The sequence below is a fragment of the Acinonyx jubatus genome, chromosome F2 (genome assembly GCF_027475565.1).
Source record: "Acinonyx jubatus isolate Ajub_Pintada_27869175 chromosome F2, VMU_Ajub_asm_v1.0, whole genome shotgun sequence".
Classification (NCBI taxonomy): Eukaryota; Metazoa; Chordata; class Mammalia; order Carnivora; family Felidae; genus Acinonyx; species Acinonyx jubatus.
The window spans coordinates 20,670,024-20,684,235 of record NC_069394.1 but is presented as its reverse complement, the minus strand read 5'-3'; the positions used below and the strand labels follow the sequence as shown (position 1 = coordinate 20,684,235).

The 14,212-nt window shown below is 44.4% G+C and overlaps 1 protein-coding gene across 2 annotated transcripts in view; it reads right to left on the bottom strand.

Moving 5' to 3' along the window:
- Nucleotides 1-12,161, bottom strand: part of SAMD12 (sterile alpha motif domain containing 12) — a 384,200-nt gene extending 372,039 nt beyond the window's left edge. Inside the window, exon 1 of one of the 2 annotated variants that reach the window (XM_027064004.2) lies at nt 12,023-12,161. In XM_027064004.2, coding sequence (XP_026919805.1) covers nt 12,023-12,035 — 13 coding nt within the window. In that variant the 5' untranslated portion in view covers nt 12,036-12,161. Of the gene's footprint in view, nt 1-11,067; nt 11,271-12,022 lie in introns of those variants that run through there. The other variant, XM_053208189.1, reaches the window with a different exon arrangement.
- Between the last annotated feature and the right edge of the window lie 2,051 nt (nt 12,162-14,212).

Sequence of the window (14,212 nt, the reverse complement as noted above, 5' to 3'; positions counted from 1 at the left end):
AAATATTTCTAGCTTAAAGAGAAAAAAAAGCTTCCTTTGAACTGGTTTCCCATCTAGGTAAAGGCCTTCATCTTCCTTCCCACATCTTCTCAATGGTGAGAACAGTGCAACTCTTTAAACCTGGATCACTCTCTTGCTATAACAACTTCTCCCTTCGTTCCACTTCAATACATGTGTATCAAGGGTAGTGTCATCATCCATTTAATCTTCGAATTATTTTAATATGGATTTGCTTTTCATTTCATCAGAGTAATTTTTCTACTTGCCAAACTCATGGACTCTCCCCAGCTAATACCTTGCTGGTGGTCTTTGACCATCAGGTGATGCTGACATGCTCCATTCCAAAATGGCTCACTGCTACCACGGCTGCTTCTTCCTGCCTCCTTCCGCTTCCTCATCCTACCCCTTCAACACTGCCCTCGCCTGGCAGACACACTCTTCCCACACACGGAGATCTTCATCTCTCGCCCATCTATCCTCTTGCTGTAGACACAGAAGGAGAGCAGAAGGACATCACACGAACCCGTGGGAGAAAGGGCATTTGAGGTGGGAGAAGAGCACAAAGACGGGGGGGGGGGGGGGACCTCAAGGTGCACCACGAGCCAGCAAACAACTGAGTGCTGGGCCCCACTGACTATCAGGGTAGACTCCGAAGGGGAAATCAGCCCAGAGCAGGAAGGCCTTAGCATTCTGGGAAGGGCTCTGGCTGCTAAGGAGTTTGGACTGGTATTTTATTGGCAGTGGAGAGTTGGGAGCAATTAAGGGTCTGCCACACCCTACAAGGAAACAAGCCCCAATCCTATCTTCCTTTCCCCCTGTGAAATATTTCTCACATCCATTCCTTTCTTTTCTCTTAATACTTCAGCTTGCTTGGTTTTTCAGTTTCTCCAGGTTAGGACCAAGCTTTCTGCAGCAGTTAATTCACTTTTTTTTTTTTTAATGTTTATTTTGAGAGAGCCTGCAAGCAAGTGGAGGAGTGGAAGAAAGGGGGAAACAGAGAACACCAAGCAGGCCCCATGCTGTCAGCACAGAGTGGAACTTGGGGCTCAAACTCACAAACCACACAATCATGACCTGAGCTGAAATCAAGAGTCAGATGCTTAACTGACTGAGCCACCCAGGTGCCCCTTCACTCTTTAAAATAGAAAAAGACTTTTCCTGGGGGGTCCAGGGCAATGGGTGGGTCATTGCCGTGGGCAGGGTAGCTCCTGATTGAGAGAGCAGAGCCCCCACACAGACTACCCTGCCTACATGTCCTGCCCATGTCTGAACCTTTTTTTTTTTTTTTTTAACTGGGATACATTTACAACACAATTCTTGAACCTCTGGCCTGACAATAAGCCCCGGGATGGGAAGGTCCACAGCCTTAGATTCTGGTATATTGCCCAGTGCCATTCACAGTGCTGAGCCTATCACAGATACACAGATTTACACTAATTTGTGCTGGGCATGCAAGTGAACTTGCAAGGCAGCATGGGAAAGCAGCAGCAACAGCATCAACAAATGCCTGAAGACCTGGGGCTCCCTAGAAGGAAAGAAGCAATACTCTACAAAGCAAAATCAAGACAAGCACCTTATTACAGATCTGATCCAAAAACCTTAAAGAGTTTTTTCTATTGTAGAGCCCAAATAAGCAATGTTGTATTTTAATGTAAAATTTTTTTTCTTAAATTACCAACATTTCCATGAGAGAGCTATTAAACTAGAACCCACCTCCTGAACTGGTACAAAACCAGAAAAGGAACATAGTACAGTAAGGACTCTGGAATATGGCAAATTTGGCAACAAAGCCTGGTTCCACCACAAATGAGCTGTGTGGCCTCGGGGAGTTCTCACATCTTCTCTGGACCTAAATTCCCTCAACTATTGGAAGGGGAAACCACCTATCCCACTGCATTATGAAAACTAATGTTTAGAACAGACACCAAGAACCTGGCTGAAAGTAGGCACAAAATAACATTAGTTCTCTTGTTTTCTCAATAAATAATTGTATGCCTTCATTGGGTCAGACACAGTTGTAGGCACTGGAGATGTATCAGAAGAAAAAGTCAAATGCATGTTCTCATAAGGCTCTTATGACTCATCCCTAGCCTCTCTAAGAACAGAGTGTAAACCCCAGTTTTTTTTTTTCTCCCCCGTGAAAAATACACATTATGTCCATCTACAAATTGTGCATACAGTTGTAAAGGGGTTAAGGATCTCCTCTCAGGACCTGAGATTCAGAATCCTGCCCCTATATCAGTGTCTTCCGAATTTGCTTACTAAGAATGACTCAGGGAACATGTTCTAGTCAGGGCCCCACTTCTGATTTACCAAAACAACAATACACCCAAAGGAGGGGATTAGGAATGTGGGTGTCATTAAGTGTCCCAGGAGAATCTCATCAAGGAAAGACTTAGAGTTCAGTCTCCAGCACACCTGCTTTTCCTAGACTTACCCAACCTATTAGGAACCTATTACTTCCATTAGCAAGTGCTTAAGATTTGTGAGTATAAAATGAAAAATATTCCAATTCTAGGCTACAGAGGTAAATGCTGTACCCCCACAAACTTCCTAGATGACTCCAATACAAAATGTCAATCCCAGTTTATCCACGCAGAAGTATTTATTAAAGGACCACCATGTAAAAAAAGTGTTTTTTGTTTTTTTGTTTTTTTTTACAGAAAAAAAAAATCAGAAAACAGAAAGAGAAAGCAAGAGCTCGGGCATCACAAGGCCCTGATACACATCTACTGATTGAGCCAAGGCCAGGAGCTGGCACGCCCCAGCTCCACTTCTTGGTGACTGGTTGAACTCTCCTATACCTGAATATACATCACTGGTCATCAAGGGGGCAATCGCAACCTCGAGACAAAAGTGCAAAGTGCATCTACCGAAGTCTGGTTAACAACATATCCACCTCCATGTAATGCACAGGTACATTCTTAAAATTTTTTAAAAAGAAACCCTGAGCAAACATTTTACAACCTCACACAACAGTTAAGGCAACCATGCATCTAGGAATTCTGTAGCAATCCCAGATTCAAGTATTCTATGCCACAGTCACACAGACAGTGGAAAATCCTGGAAGCCCTAGTGTGTTACTGTCCAAATTATACCTCCAAGACGATTGTTTGCACTTGGAAACAACTCTGCCCTTGGGCCCTATATCCAGACTGCAGCTGAGTAAAATGTGCTCCTAGCAAGAGAAAGCACTGCTCCCTCTCTATAAACGAACAGCTCACTGAAGAGCCAATTCGGGATCGGAATGGCCGAAAGCCACAAACAAGCCCCTGGCCCAGGCATCCTCACAATTTAAGTCACACTAGAAACGGCTTTTTCTTAGGCTTCACAAAACAGGTCAGGACTCCCCTTGGCAAATAAGGCCAACTCCTTTCAAGGACAAGGAAGTTTGTTCCCCACTCCAGTTAAGCTCTTCTGTGGCCTCCCACATGGTCTTCCCTTTTCTGTCCACAGGCTCTTGCCTATCTTTCTCCAAGGTAAGCCTTTCCTAATCTGGGCCGCTTTCCTTATTTGACAACAATGACTCAGTATCCAGAGCTTGATACAAGTCCCTTTATAGAAAGTAACACAAGAATTTGTTAACAGCTTTCTTTTGGATGCAAAACCAGTGGCATTTTTAGGCTATCTTCATCCTCGGGATCTGGACTAACCTGGAAACCAAGCGTGTATATTTGCCATAGCCATATGGCACACTCTTGTATAATGCGGCCCCAAGAGCCCACCTCTGGAAAGTTACTTCCCCCTAATTCCATCCAAATGCCTACATTCAACTCATTAAAATTATTATCTTATTTCTGTGAGACCCTCATTATCAGATTTGTTAATAGAGAAAATCCAGGGGTGCCAGGGTGGCTCAGTTGATAGAGCTTCTGAAACTCTTAGTTTCTGCTCAGATCCCTATCTCCAGGTTCCTGGGATTGAGCCCCACATCAGGCTGTGCACTGGCAGAGTGGAGCCTGCCTGGGGCGCTCTCTCGTGCTCTTTCTCACTCATGTGCTCTGCCTCTCGCTCTCTCAAAACAAATAAAAATCAAAACTTAAAAGAAAATCCAAATTGAGGAAAATTTGGCACAGTACTATGTGTGGGGCATAGTAACTCTAAAGAACGGTTTGACAGTTTCTTATAAAATTAAAACACATTTACTATAGGACTCAAAAACCTCATTCCTACTTATTTATACAAGAGAAACTTCTGTTCACACAAAAAACTTATAGGCAACTATTTATAGTGGTTATTCACATCTACCAAAAACTGAAAACAACCCAATGTACTTCAATTGGTGAATGGATAAGTAGTGGTATGTCCACTCAGTCGACTACTACTCAGCAATAAAAAGGACTGAATGGATACATGTAACAACATGGGTGAATCTCAAGTGCATTACACTAAATGAAAGCAGCCAGACTCAAATGGCAACAGAATGTGTCATTTACAGGACATTCTGAAAAAGAGGAGAGTGTGAGAGCAGAATTCAGAGCAGTGGTTGTCAGGGGCTATGGGTGAAAGGTAATTACAAAGAGGCAAAAGGAAACTTTTTGGGGTGTAGCAACTGAACTTGATTGCATGGTAACACTGAATATATTTGTCAAAACTCTAAGAGGCACAAAAGATACATTTTATGATATATAAAGGATACCTAAATTTTAAATTTAACATACTAACACAAAGAGAACACTGAAACAGTTTAAATACTTTATCTGAGACGGAGAAACTAAGAACTTGTATTTAACCAAATTTAGATAATTGTAAATATGTGTTCTTAGACCAAAATAATCTTTTTTTTGTTATGTAACTTCTGTAAGATTTAGATCAGCAGGACAAAACCTTTCTCATTTCACATTTGACTCTTAAACAGTCTGTTTACATAGATCTTTCTCCCCCAAAATATATTAGGGCAACAATTTTTGACAAAGACTTTATAATCCTTAGATGATCCTAATAGGTTTCTTTGGTGACTATCAAATCACCATCTTAGGTTGATTATTGTCCTCTTTAACAGTTATCTGGCCTAACTTAGCCAGATCTTCTCTGGGTCACAGCCGTATGATAACATCCGTTGTCCAATGCCAATTTCATAGAGTGCTTGAAATTTTTCTTCTTTGGCAAGATCTGAAATTTGTCTTTGCAATCAATTTATGTATTGTATGGCTGAGTTATTATCAGACCATTAGAGAGTCCAGCCAATGAAACAGTGTGTATTAAGTGGCAAGTAAATTTTGGGTGGGGAAATATCATTAAGTGATGAGACTTAAGTGAATATACACCTGTTATGAAAACTTTTACTCCCCTCTGTTGCCTCATAACTGCAGGGAATCAGATAATCAACTAATACATTTAAAAGCAAAGATGACTCATATTTTACCAATCACATTTGGTTGGTTTTATCCCAACTCTGAGAACCTACATTCCTTCATTGAGCACCTATTATATATGACAGTATATTACAAGGCCATAAAGATGGATTAGATGCTTTCTTAAGTGTGGCAGGAAGGAGACATCATTGCCATCATGTTGTCTAACATTTACTGTTTATTGAGCAATGACCAGAATGGGTCCTAAGAGCTTTACTGATACTAAAGTTTCTCAACATACCTATGAGGTCATTACTATTAATACTCTCATTTGCTAAACAAGGAGTCTCAGAACTATTCAGTAAATTGCCCAGGTGCACACAGCAAGTCTTCGGCAGAGTTGGGGTTCACACCCCGTCTAGCTGTGGAGCTTGTACGTTTAAAGACAGCAACAGCCCTCACAGTCTGGGGCCATTCTGCCCCCAGCTCTCCAGGTTAGCTGGATCTCTGAGATTTCACACCCCATGATTAGTCTATACACATCTGTCAAATCACTGAAGACTTGGGATTTCCTGGACAGAATACCATATAAGCATAGCAACAAGGGCAGCCAAGGAGCAAAGGAACTGAACTTGGCAGCTGGCTCCTCCCAGCCTCAGTGCCCTTGGAAAAAGTCTGAAGGCAATGAGGCAGCTGCCCCTGGCACCCAACAGCTGCCACCCCTTCATGCTCTTCACTCGGGGAGGCAAGCTGTGCAAGCAGCTTCTTGCACCCACACTTTAGACAAACCAGACTAAATATAGCCAATGCTGCTCTCATGAGCCAGCTCAGAGCTGGGAGCACGGCTACATTCCACTTCAGCAAATTGGGGAGAAATCAGCTCGATTTACAAGAGAGCAGCTTTCCTCGCTTGCTCCTGTGGTTTCAAAAGGACCATACCCAAGATCCGACTGGGCTGTGGGGAGTGCTGAAGGTTTGGCCAAGCAGCTAATAGAGCCCACAGGAAAAGTAATAACCAGATAGGACTCAGGAGCATCCTCATTCACTTTCCTGTCCATAAAGGGCTAAACAAGCACAACACCAGGACCTTGGGGGGTGGGGGTGGGGATCCATTAGGTGGAACATACTCTACATACACCCCTGTTTTATGCCTTTCCCCCCATTCCCCAGCCATCAATATCCTGGTCCAAAGCTCACTTGATGCTACTCCTCTGGCAAGGCTATCCCATCCAGTTCAGAACTAGATGCTCCACTTGTTCTCAGACCTCCCACATCACGTTGTTTGTGCTTTTACTTATTAGCACTTCTATCATTCCACCTCGTCTGCTTCTTGTCTCCCTTCAGCAAAGGGATGATGGGGGCGGGTACAGAACAGGCTAAGCTCCCTTCTTTATTGACTCCTCCTCCATTTAGTCAAGTTCCCTGCACACAGAAAATGCAAAACCTCTACAAGGCCAAGGAGTTTGCAATTCCCTACCTTTCTCCTAGTTAAAGGCACAACACGTGACACTCCCTAGCGTTCAAGCACCAGCTTCAGACCCCGGGCTGCCCCTCCGGTAGGTCACCACAGTATCTACCGTGACTCAGCCTAACAGAACACGGCAACAACGTTCTACATGATCTCCCCCTATGAACACCAGCCCTCGTTTCTTCTGGCTCCGGGGTACAGCAAGACAGGAGAAGGAAAGGGCCGGGCCGGGCCAGGCAAGAATAGGATTAAACTGACACCCTGTCTGAACTGGCTGAGAGGTCCCAAAGAAGTGGCAGGAACCAGCCTCGGCAAGCACAGTGGCAGGGTTTGAGGCCCCACTTCTCACACTCTAGACAAGAATTTTTGATGACGAGCTTCGATTCACCACTCCCAGGTCTTAAAAAAAAAAAAAAAAAAAAAAAAACTGATTAATACAAGCTGCTGGTACAGTAAAGTCCAATCTTCTGGGCCAGAGAACAAAATAAATTTAGAAGGAAAAAAAAAAGGAAAAGGAAAAAAAAAAAAAACCCTTGGGGATAAGTGAAATGGAAGAGAATCAGCCAGTTAGTTGAACAATAACATCACCATGCACAGGGAAGAGCTGCTTATGGAAACCGGTCTACATGCTCCTACTGCTTCTACAGTCCTACTCTGTAGGTGAACACAGAGGGGAGTTCTCCTCTGTGATCTAAGGAGCTACTGGGGCAATCAGAAGCATCCATAACCCTACCCACTAATTTGTTGTCTTCCCTCATTCAACAAAATTCACCAAGGGTCTACCATGGCCCAGGCTGAAGACAGGCCCACCTGCAGACAGCACAAGCACCACCAAGTACAAGAGGTGATTACAATGTTCTCAAGAAGAAAATGCACTTAGAAAAATGTCGGGGGGGTTAGAATGGAGGGCCATCTTCCTCCTTGTTCCAGGTTTCATAAGAGGGGAAATCCACGCGGACACTTCTGGTCTCTCTCCACTCTCACAGGTTCTTTTCAGAAAGGAGACAACTATAGACACACGTCTATGAAAGGGAACAAAGCATATGTGGCTCTGTTCTCTCCCGTTCCCTTTGAGTCCCACCTGCCTGCTGCAGGAGCCCATGTTCTCCTGGCTCTTCAGGCTGTTACAGGGGCAGGTACCTCCATGAGGGGCAAGTTCCCTGCTTGGGTGCAAGATCAGCAAGCCTGTTTTATCATCCAACCCATAGCCAAACAAACCAGCCCGAGGAGTCCTGTAATAAAGACATTTTTATCTCCCGTTGGGAGTCTGTGACCTGGTTCTGAATTCCAACAGGATAGCAGGATAGAGAGCCATCACTTACAACAGCTTCTCTTTGCTAGGAGTGTTTGACTATCTCCTTTGCCCTCTCCTCCAGCTGCTGTCATGTATCCTTACAATACCTTGGTCATGGGCAGGTGGTTTTTTTGTTTTGTTTTGTTTTTTGTTTTTACTCTTTTGCAGGAGAGAAACTACAGAACCTGAACCTTGAATGACTTAGAGGCCATTTGATAGCCAGTTTGTTCATTTAGGATGGGAAATTCAGATTCCTTAACACAGATGTCATTTAGAGCATATAACTTTCCATTTGAAATCTTTAGGGAGGTGAAGTGCTGAATATTGCAAGTCATTTTTCTGCCACATAAGAGAGACAAGTCTATTACATCTGGAATAGAAACACTACAATGTTTATCTACTCACTTTTTTAAATGCAGCTCTAAGGATGAAGCAAGCAGGAAAGGAAATGAGAACAAAGAGTAGGAATACCCTTCGCTTGCTTCGGGGCATTTCTACTCCATTCATGAACAATTCCTGCAGTCCTCTGAGTGCCAGGCACCAACCTTGGACTACAGAGATGAATAAAACACTGTCCCTGATGAGTCCACTTTTTCTGTTCCCTGTATAATAACGCAATCTATTTCTGTTAAAAACATCACCTCACGGACACAATCATCTATACAGTCTGTCCATGGAGAATGGATTACTTTGTGGTTTCTGCGTGCTACCTCCTCCCTGGTGGCCCTAGTTTTTCCAGCTATTTGGGGTAATTTACTACAATTTTTTTTTTTCAAAAAAGACAATGGATGTAAATATAATCCCAACCTGAATGCAGACCATGCATTCTATGCCTGGAAGGTACAACTCTAAGCTGCCCAATTGCCCATAAATGCAAGGCATGGGTCGCAACCAGGCTAGGGAATAGAAACAGGATGTCGTAATGAAATTCAGAGAAGAAAACACAACCCAGGGTGGCCATAAAACATAGGACACCTCTTTATCATCTTAAACTCAAGGCTACAGGTTCAACAAAATGAATCAGCTCCCTATTTGTTCTTAACACTTTTAATACTTCTAACACTTTATATTTAACACAAGGTCAAGCTTACTTAACCAAACAGGTTACACATGATAAAACACCTTCTAATTTGCTAATTAGACTTGTGTGAATAAGTGAAAATTCAGAACACAAAACATGCCAAATAGTAAACCTTTTTTTTTTTTTTTAAAGGATGGGAATACAAAAACATTTACTAAGGATCTATGTTCTAAGTACCCTCCTATAAGGCTTCTCCTTTATTAAATCCTCTCAACTCTCCTAGGAAGTAAACAGTAGTGTGTCCTTTTTCCCAGATTCAGAAACTAAAGTTCAGATGTTAAGTAACACATATTGTATTTCCTATTCCAGTTCCTCTGGCAAAATTCCTTCTCCCAATCAATGTTTCTCAATGAACTTAGGGACATGGGTTGTTACCTAGTTTGGGGTTGTGAACTTTGCATGGGATGGCCGTGCACTGAGGGACATACAGCATCCCTGGCCTATGGACAAAAAATAGGAACAACAGTCCCAATATATCCCAGCCATGAGCTAGGAAGTTCAAGACTCCCTGGATGAATACTGCTCTATCAGATTGAGTATCAGGACTAAAAACTGAGGAGAGGGGAACTTCCTTTAAGAGTCTCTCCTACCTTCAAATCTCTCAGAAAGTCCTTGATTTTATGACACCTGGGCTAAGAAAGCCCCATGCACACTTATGGAGTCAGTTACAAAAGTGGCCATGAGTTTATTTCCCATACATTCCATAAAGCATTTACTGAGTACCTACTAAGGGTCTGGTACTGTGCTACTGGCTGGGAATATAAGGTCCCAAGCCCCAAGGGGTTAGTCTTATACTCCAGTGAGAGATTAAGTTTGGAGATGTTAAAATAGGTGTAACCACAGGTACTAGGGAAGCTCAGTGCAGAAGCCCCTCCCATAGACTAGGGCAAAGAGCTGGAAGGCAGGGCTGAGTCAGGTTCGCAGAGGAAGTGAAGTTTTCCCTGAGCCTTTAAAGATCAGGTGAGAGCAGCCAGGAAGAGCCCAGTCTAGGCTGAGCAAACAGCCTTCGCAAAAACTGAGCTAGGAATCCTATTTGCAGCCAAACTTTAAACTACTTCCTTCATTCCTCAAGTGGAGACCTCATTGTGATTCAAACTCAGGATCTCCTGTTTACTAGACAAGCACTTGAACCAATAAATCTCTACAAAATAAAATAAGCCTCTGCAGTCCACGTGTACTTCATTCCAAAGCCCTTGTTTTTGCAAGGTCTGCCTTTGCTGGTATAATAACCCATCAGACAAGAAATATGACTAATTTTATACTTCTTACAGCAAGCAGGACATTCTTTTCAAATGCACTGTGGACTGGCAACCATGGGAGTGTCCCTCACTTGGGAACACAGAAGAGTGAAGAGAAAAAGAGGATAATCAAGGTCAGCTGAAGGGTGAGGCAGAAGGAGTGCCAGCAGGTCAACTTACCCTTGACCTGAAGCTCAAGATGATCCTTATCCTCTGTTAGCTTTTTTCACTCATATGAAGCCTTGTTTCACTTACCATCAACTGTACCAATGCACGAAGCCTGATTCTCACATTATTATATTTGCACAGGAAGCTTATTTTGGCTATTTTTTCAAAACCATGTATGCTATCTATGTAATATAGAAACTATATATGTGAGTATATTAATAAATAGGTAACTAAAAGTAGCCAACTGGGAAACTCAACAGCAGCCCAAAGGCAATAGTTTTTTGAGTTAACGTACAGAGCACAGAAACTGGGTTGTTGCCACTTCAGGTGGTTAAATAATTATGAGAGCAGGAGTCAGAGTAGTTCAATTGTTCTCTCCTGGGGCAGGAAGGGGTGAGGGAAGCAAGCCCTTGTGGCTCCCTCTTGCCTCCAGCCTACAAGGAACGGGCTCATTTCCCCTTGGCAAGGAGCCAGATGCGGTAGGCGGGCATGCCCTCATTTTCCTGCCCCAGTTCCCCTCTTACCTGAGGCACACTCAGGAACCATAACTCTGCAGGTAACGTCGGTCCCATAATTATTGCATTTTTATCATTCAGGCACACTTTGACCTCCAATTTGACATCACAAACACATCTGTTCCACGTATATTTCCCCATAAATTACCCTGCACACAAAAAAGTCTTGTGTTCCAAGGTAAGATATTCTGAAGTAAAACTTCGGGATCCCTCACAAACCTCCTGTCCCTGCTTCCAACCAGGAGGTTCACGAGAGGCAGTATCCTAGAGCTCCAACCGCAAAGCCAAAAGGCCAAAATCACACTAGAAAAAGAGGAAGGTATCTTCAAAGGAACGGATTCACCCCAACGGAAGAGGCTGGCTAGTCTTTTTTATTCCTGGCTGATTCCATTTATTTTTTGTAAACTTTGCTAACCCCGGGATGGTGGTATAAACAGAGACAGGTGTAGGGGCACCTCCACCCTCTGAGTACATCCGCTGCTACCGCTGTCGGGTGCGCATGATAGGGGCCCTGGACCCAATCGAAGTCCATGCTTCCCGATGACGCACCCGGCCGGGGGTCCTCTCCCACGTGGGGGGAGGGGGTGTTACAAAATGGGCATTCCCAGTCCTGCGGCCATCCAGCCCGCCCCGGTTAGAGGGGACAGCGAAAGGGACACCTCGGAGCTGAGACCTCATGCCCGTCTCTCCGATTTTCCCACTTCCAGCACATCGTTTCGCATCAGGGGTACTGTTTGCCTCCAACCCCAAAGTCCTGCGCACCTACATGTCTTTCTAAAGCAACTGAAGAAAGCGTCTATTCGCCTTCCGGGACTCAGGTGAGTGCCAAGAGGTGTAGGAGGAAAGGGCCCGCTCGCCACCACCCTCTTTCCTCTCCTCCCCACGTTCCCCAGGATTCATCAGGGATGTGTGTAGTGGGGTGCGCGGGTTAAGAGGGAGCTTAACATGCCCAAGCGTCCCTTACCTTCCACAGCCATTCTCCTAGAGCTTCCCTAACGCATGCATAATTTTCTCGGCCGAGGTACTCCTCCTGCCCCGCGCTCCCCCCTCCTCGCGCTTTCGCCTAAATATTCTGCGCTCATCTGCTCCAGGACCAACCTGCCGCGGTCACGCAAAGCGAGGCTGCCGGCTTGGCTCGGCGCAGGGCGGCCCGGGAAGTGTAGTTCTCTCACTTCCCTCCGACCCGCGAGAGCACCCCGAATCCTCCGCGGGGAACTGCTCCGTCTCCACACTCAGACGGCAGCTCCGGCCTCAGTCCGCCTAGGCAGAATAATCCCTCCTGGGGGGCGTCTCGCGGGCAGAGCCAGCGACCCCCGGACGTGGCAAGGACTACATTTCCCAGGATGCCGTGCGCTGGGTTTCGTTCGGCGCTGAATAGAGACCCGAAATTGAGCTCTTCGCGGACAATTGGAAGTGGGTAAGCACCTGGCAGGCAGGGGTCGTGCGGAGGGCAGGGGGTAGCTGGGTCTGTGGTGGAATCTTCTGGGCCTGTTCGCCGGCGTGCTTGGCCAGTCATTTAGTAAGGGGAGCAGAGCTCCGGCTGGCAGTGGTTCCCGCCTGGGCCAGAGAGCCGCTGCCCGGGTGCGGTTCAAACTTGTTCCTCTGCGCCCTGGAATACGCGGGATTCTGGAGAAAACCGCCAGGTGACGTAGCCGTCGTCTAATCCTCCAAGTTGTACAGGTGTATAAACACTTAAAACGGAGTGGGGGATGGCTTGAAAACACTGAACAGGCATCAGCCTCAAGGGGTTATTGAGAACCAAATCCCACCTGAGGATGTCAGATGATGGAAGGCTGTCTTGCTTCTCAACTAGGAGGCTTTCAGCTTGTTTGGCCTGGAAGCCAGTTGACAGTCTGTGGTAGGGCCTAATAATTAACAGCGCCTAAGAATTAGTGTCCTTTCAACTTCTGACCCTGTGTCCTAACTCCAGGTGTTGGGTTGCTATAAGCAGACAGGGGAAAGAAGCACGTGGAGGGCAATAGAATTCCAGAGCTGGTAAATACTGATAAAAATGACGTTCCCAGGCTCTTGTCTTGTCTTTTCTCTTTTCTTTTCTTTTCTTTTCTTTTCTTTTCTTTTCTTTTCTTTTCTTTTCTTTTCTTTTCTTTTTTCTTTTCTTTTTCTTGCATGTAGAAATGTAGATGCAGTTATGGCTGGTAGAGATAAGGGAAGGGTCCTGCGGAAAAAATCTGATTCAGGACTGCAGTAAGACTTTTAAAGGTCTTGAGCTTGAAAGTTGCAATGGTTCTATATCGTTAGATATATCACTATCCCTATCTATCTAAAAACTACTCTGGAAAATAAGGAAGTATAAAGATTTGATTCTTCCCAAAAGATGACTAGTTAGATTTTGTCTTGGTCATAATTTTTTTTTAAGTAATTTTGTTTCTGAGGGTGTACATGCACACCTGCTTTTCTGGTCATGAAGTATGTGCCTAGTCCTGCTATCTGGTAATATGACTGTGTCTGGGTCCTTTTTTTTTTTTTTCCTTTTATTTTCCCCTCCCCCTGTGTCTGGGTACTTTTAGAATACCTGTGTGTAACCATTAAATGCCGTTGGTGATACTTTAACTGTGAGTCCGTAGAGCTGTGTGCAAATCAAACCCAAGATTTCCATCTTTGGTGCGGTAGCCAGAGAGACACAGTGGGTATTTGCCATTGGTAAAATCATTTTTCCAACTTGATATGCAACCAAGCATTTTAAAATCTGGGAGGAACAAGGGGCACCTGGATGGCTCAGTTGGTGGAGCACACAACCCTTGATCTCAGGGTTGTAAGTTTGAACTCCATGTTGGGTGTAGAGATTACTTAAAAAAATATATGGATGGAAGTGAAATCTGGGTGTTTCTCTCCCCTTTCATGTATGTAACATCACCAAAGCATTAAGTTTTTCCTTAGAATGTTTGGGAAAAAAAAACCCAATGGGCAGGCAATATCAGTGGTTCTTGACCTTGTCTGTGCACCAGTCTTTTCCAAGCACACATTTTAAAGCTTCAAGTTAATCTCACAGAATCTGGATTTCTGAGTGTTTGTATAGGGACAATTAAGTTTTAAAAACCCACAGGTGATTCTATGTGCAGTGAAGGTGAAAATCATTGGTCTGTTTTTAAGCTTTTAAGGATCTGGGCGATACTAAAATGTAAAAGTCCCTGGG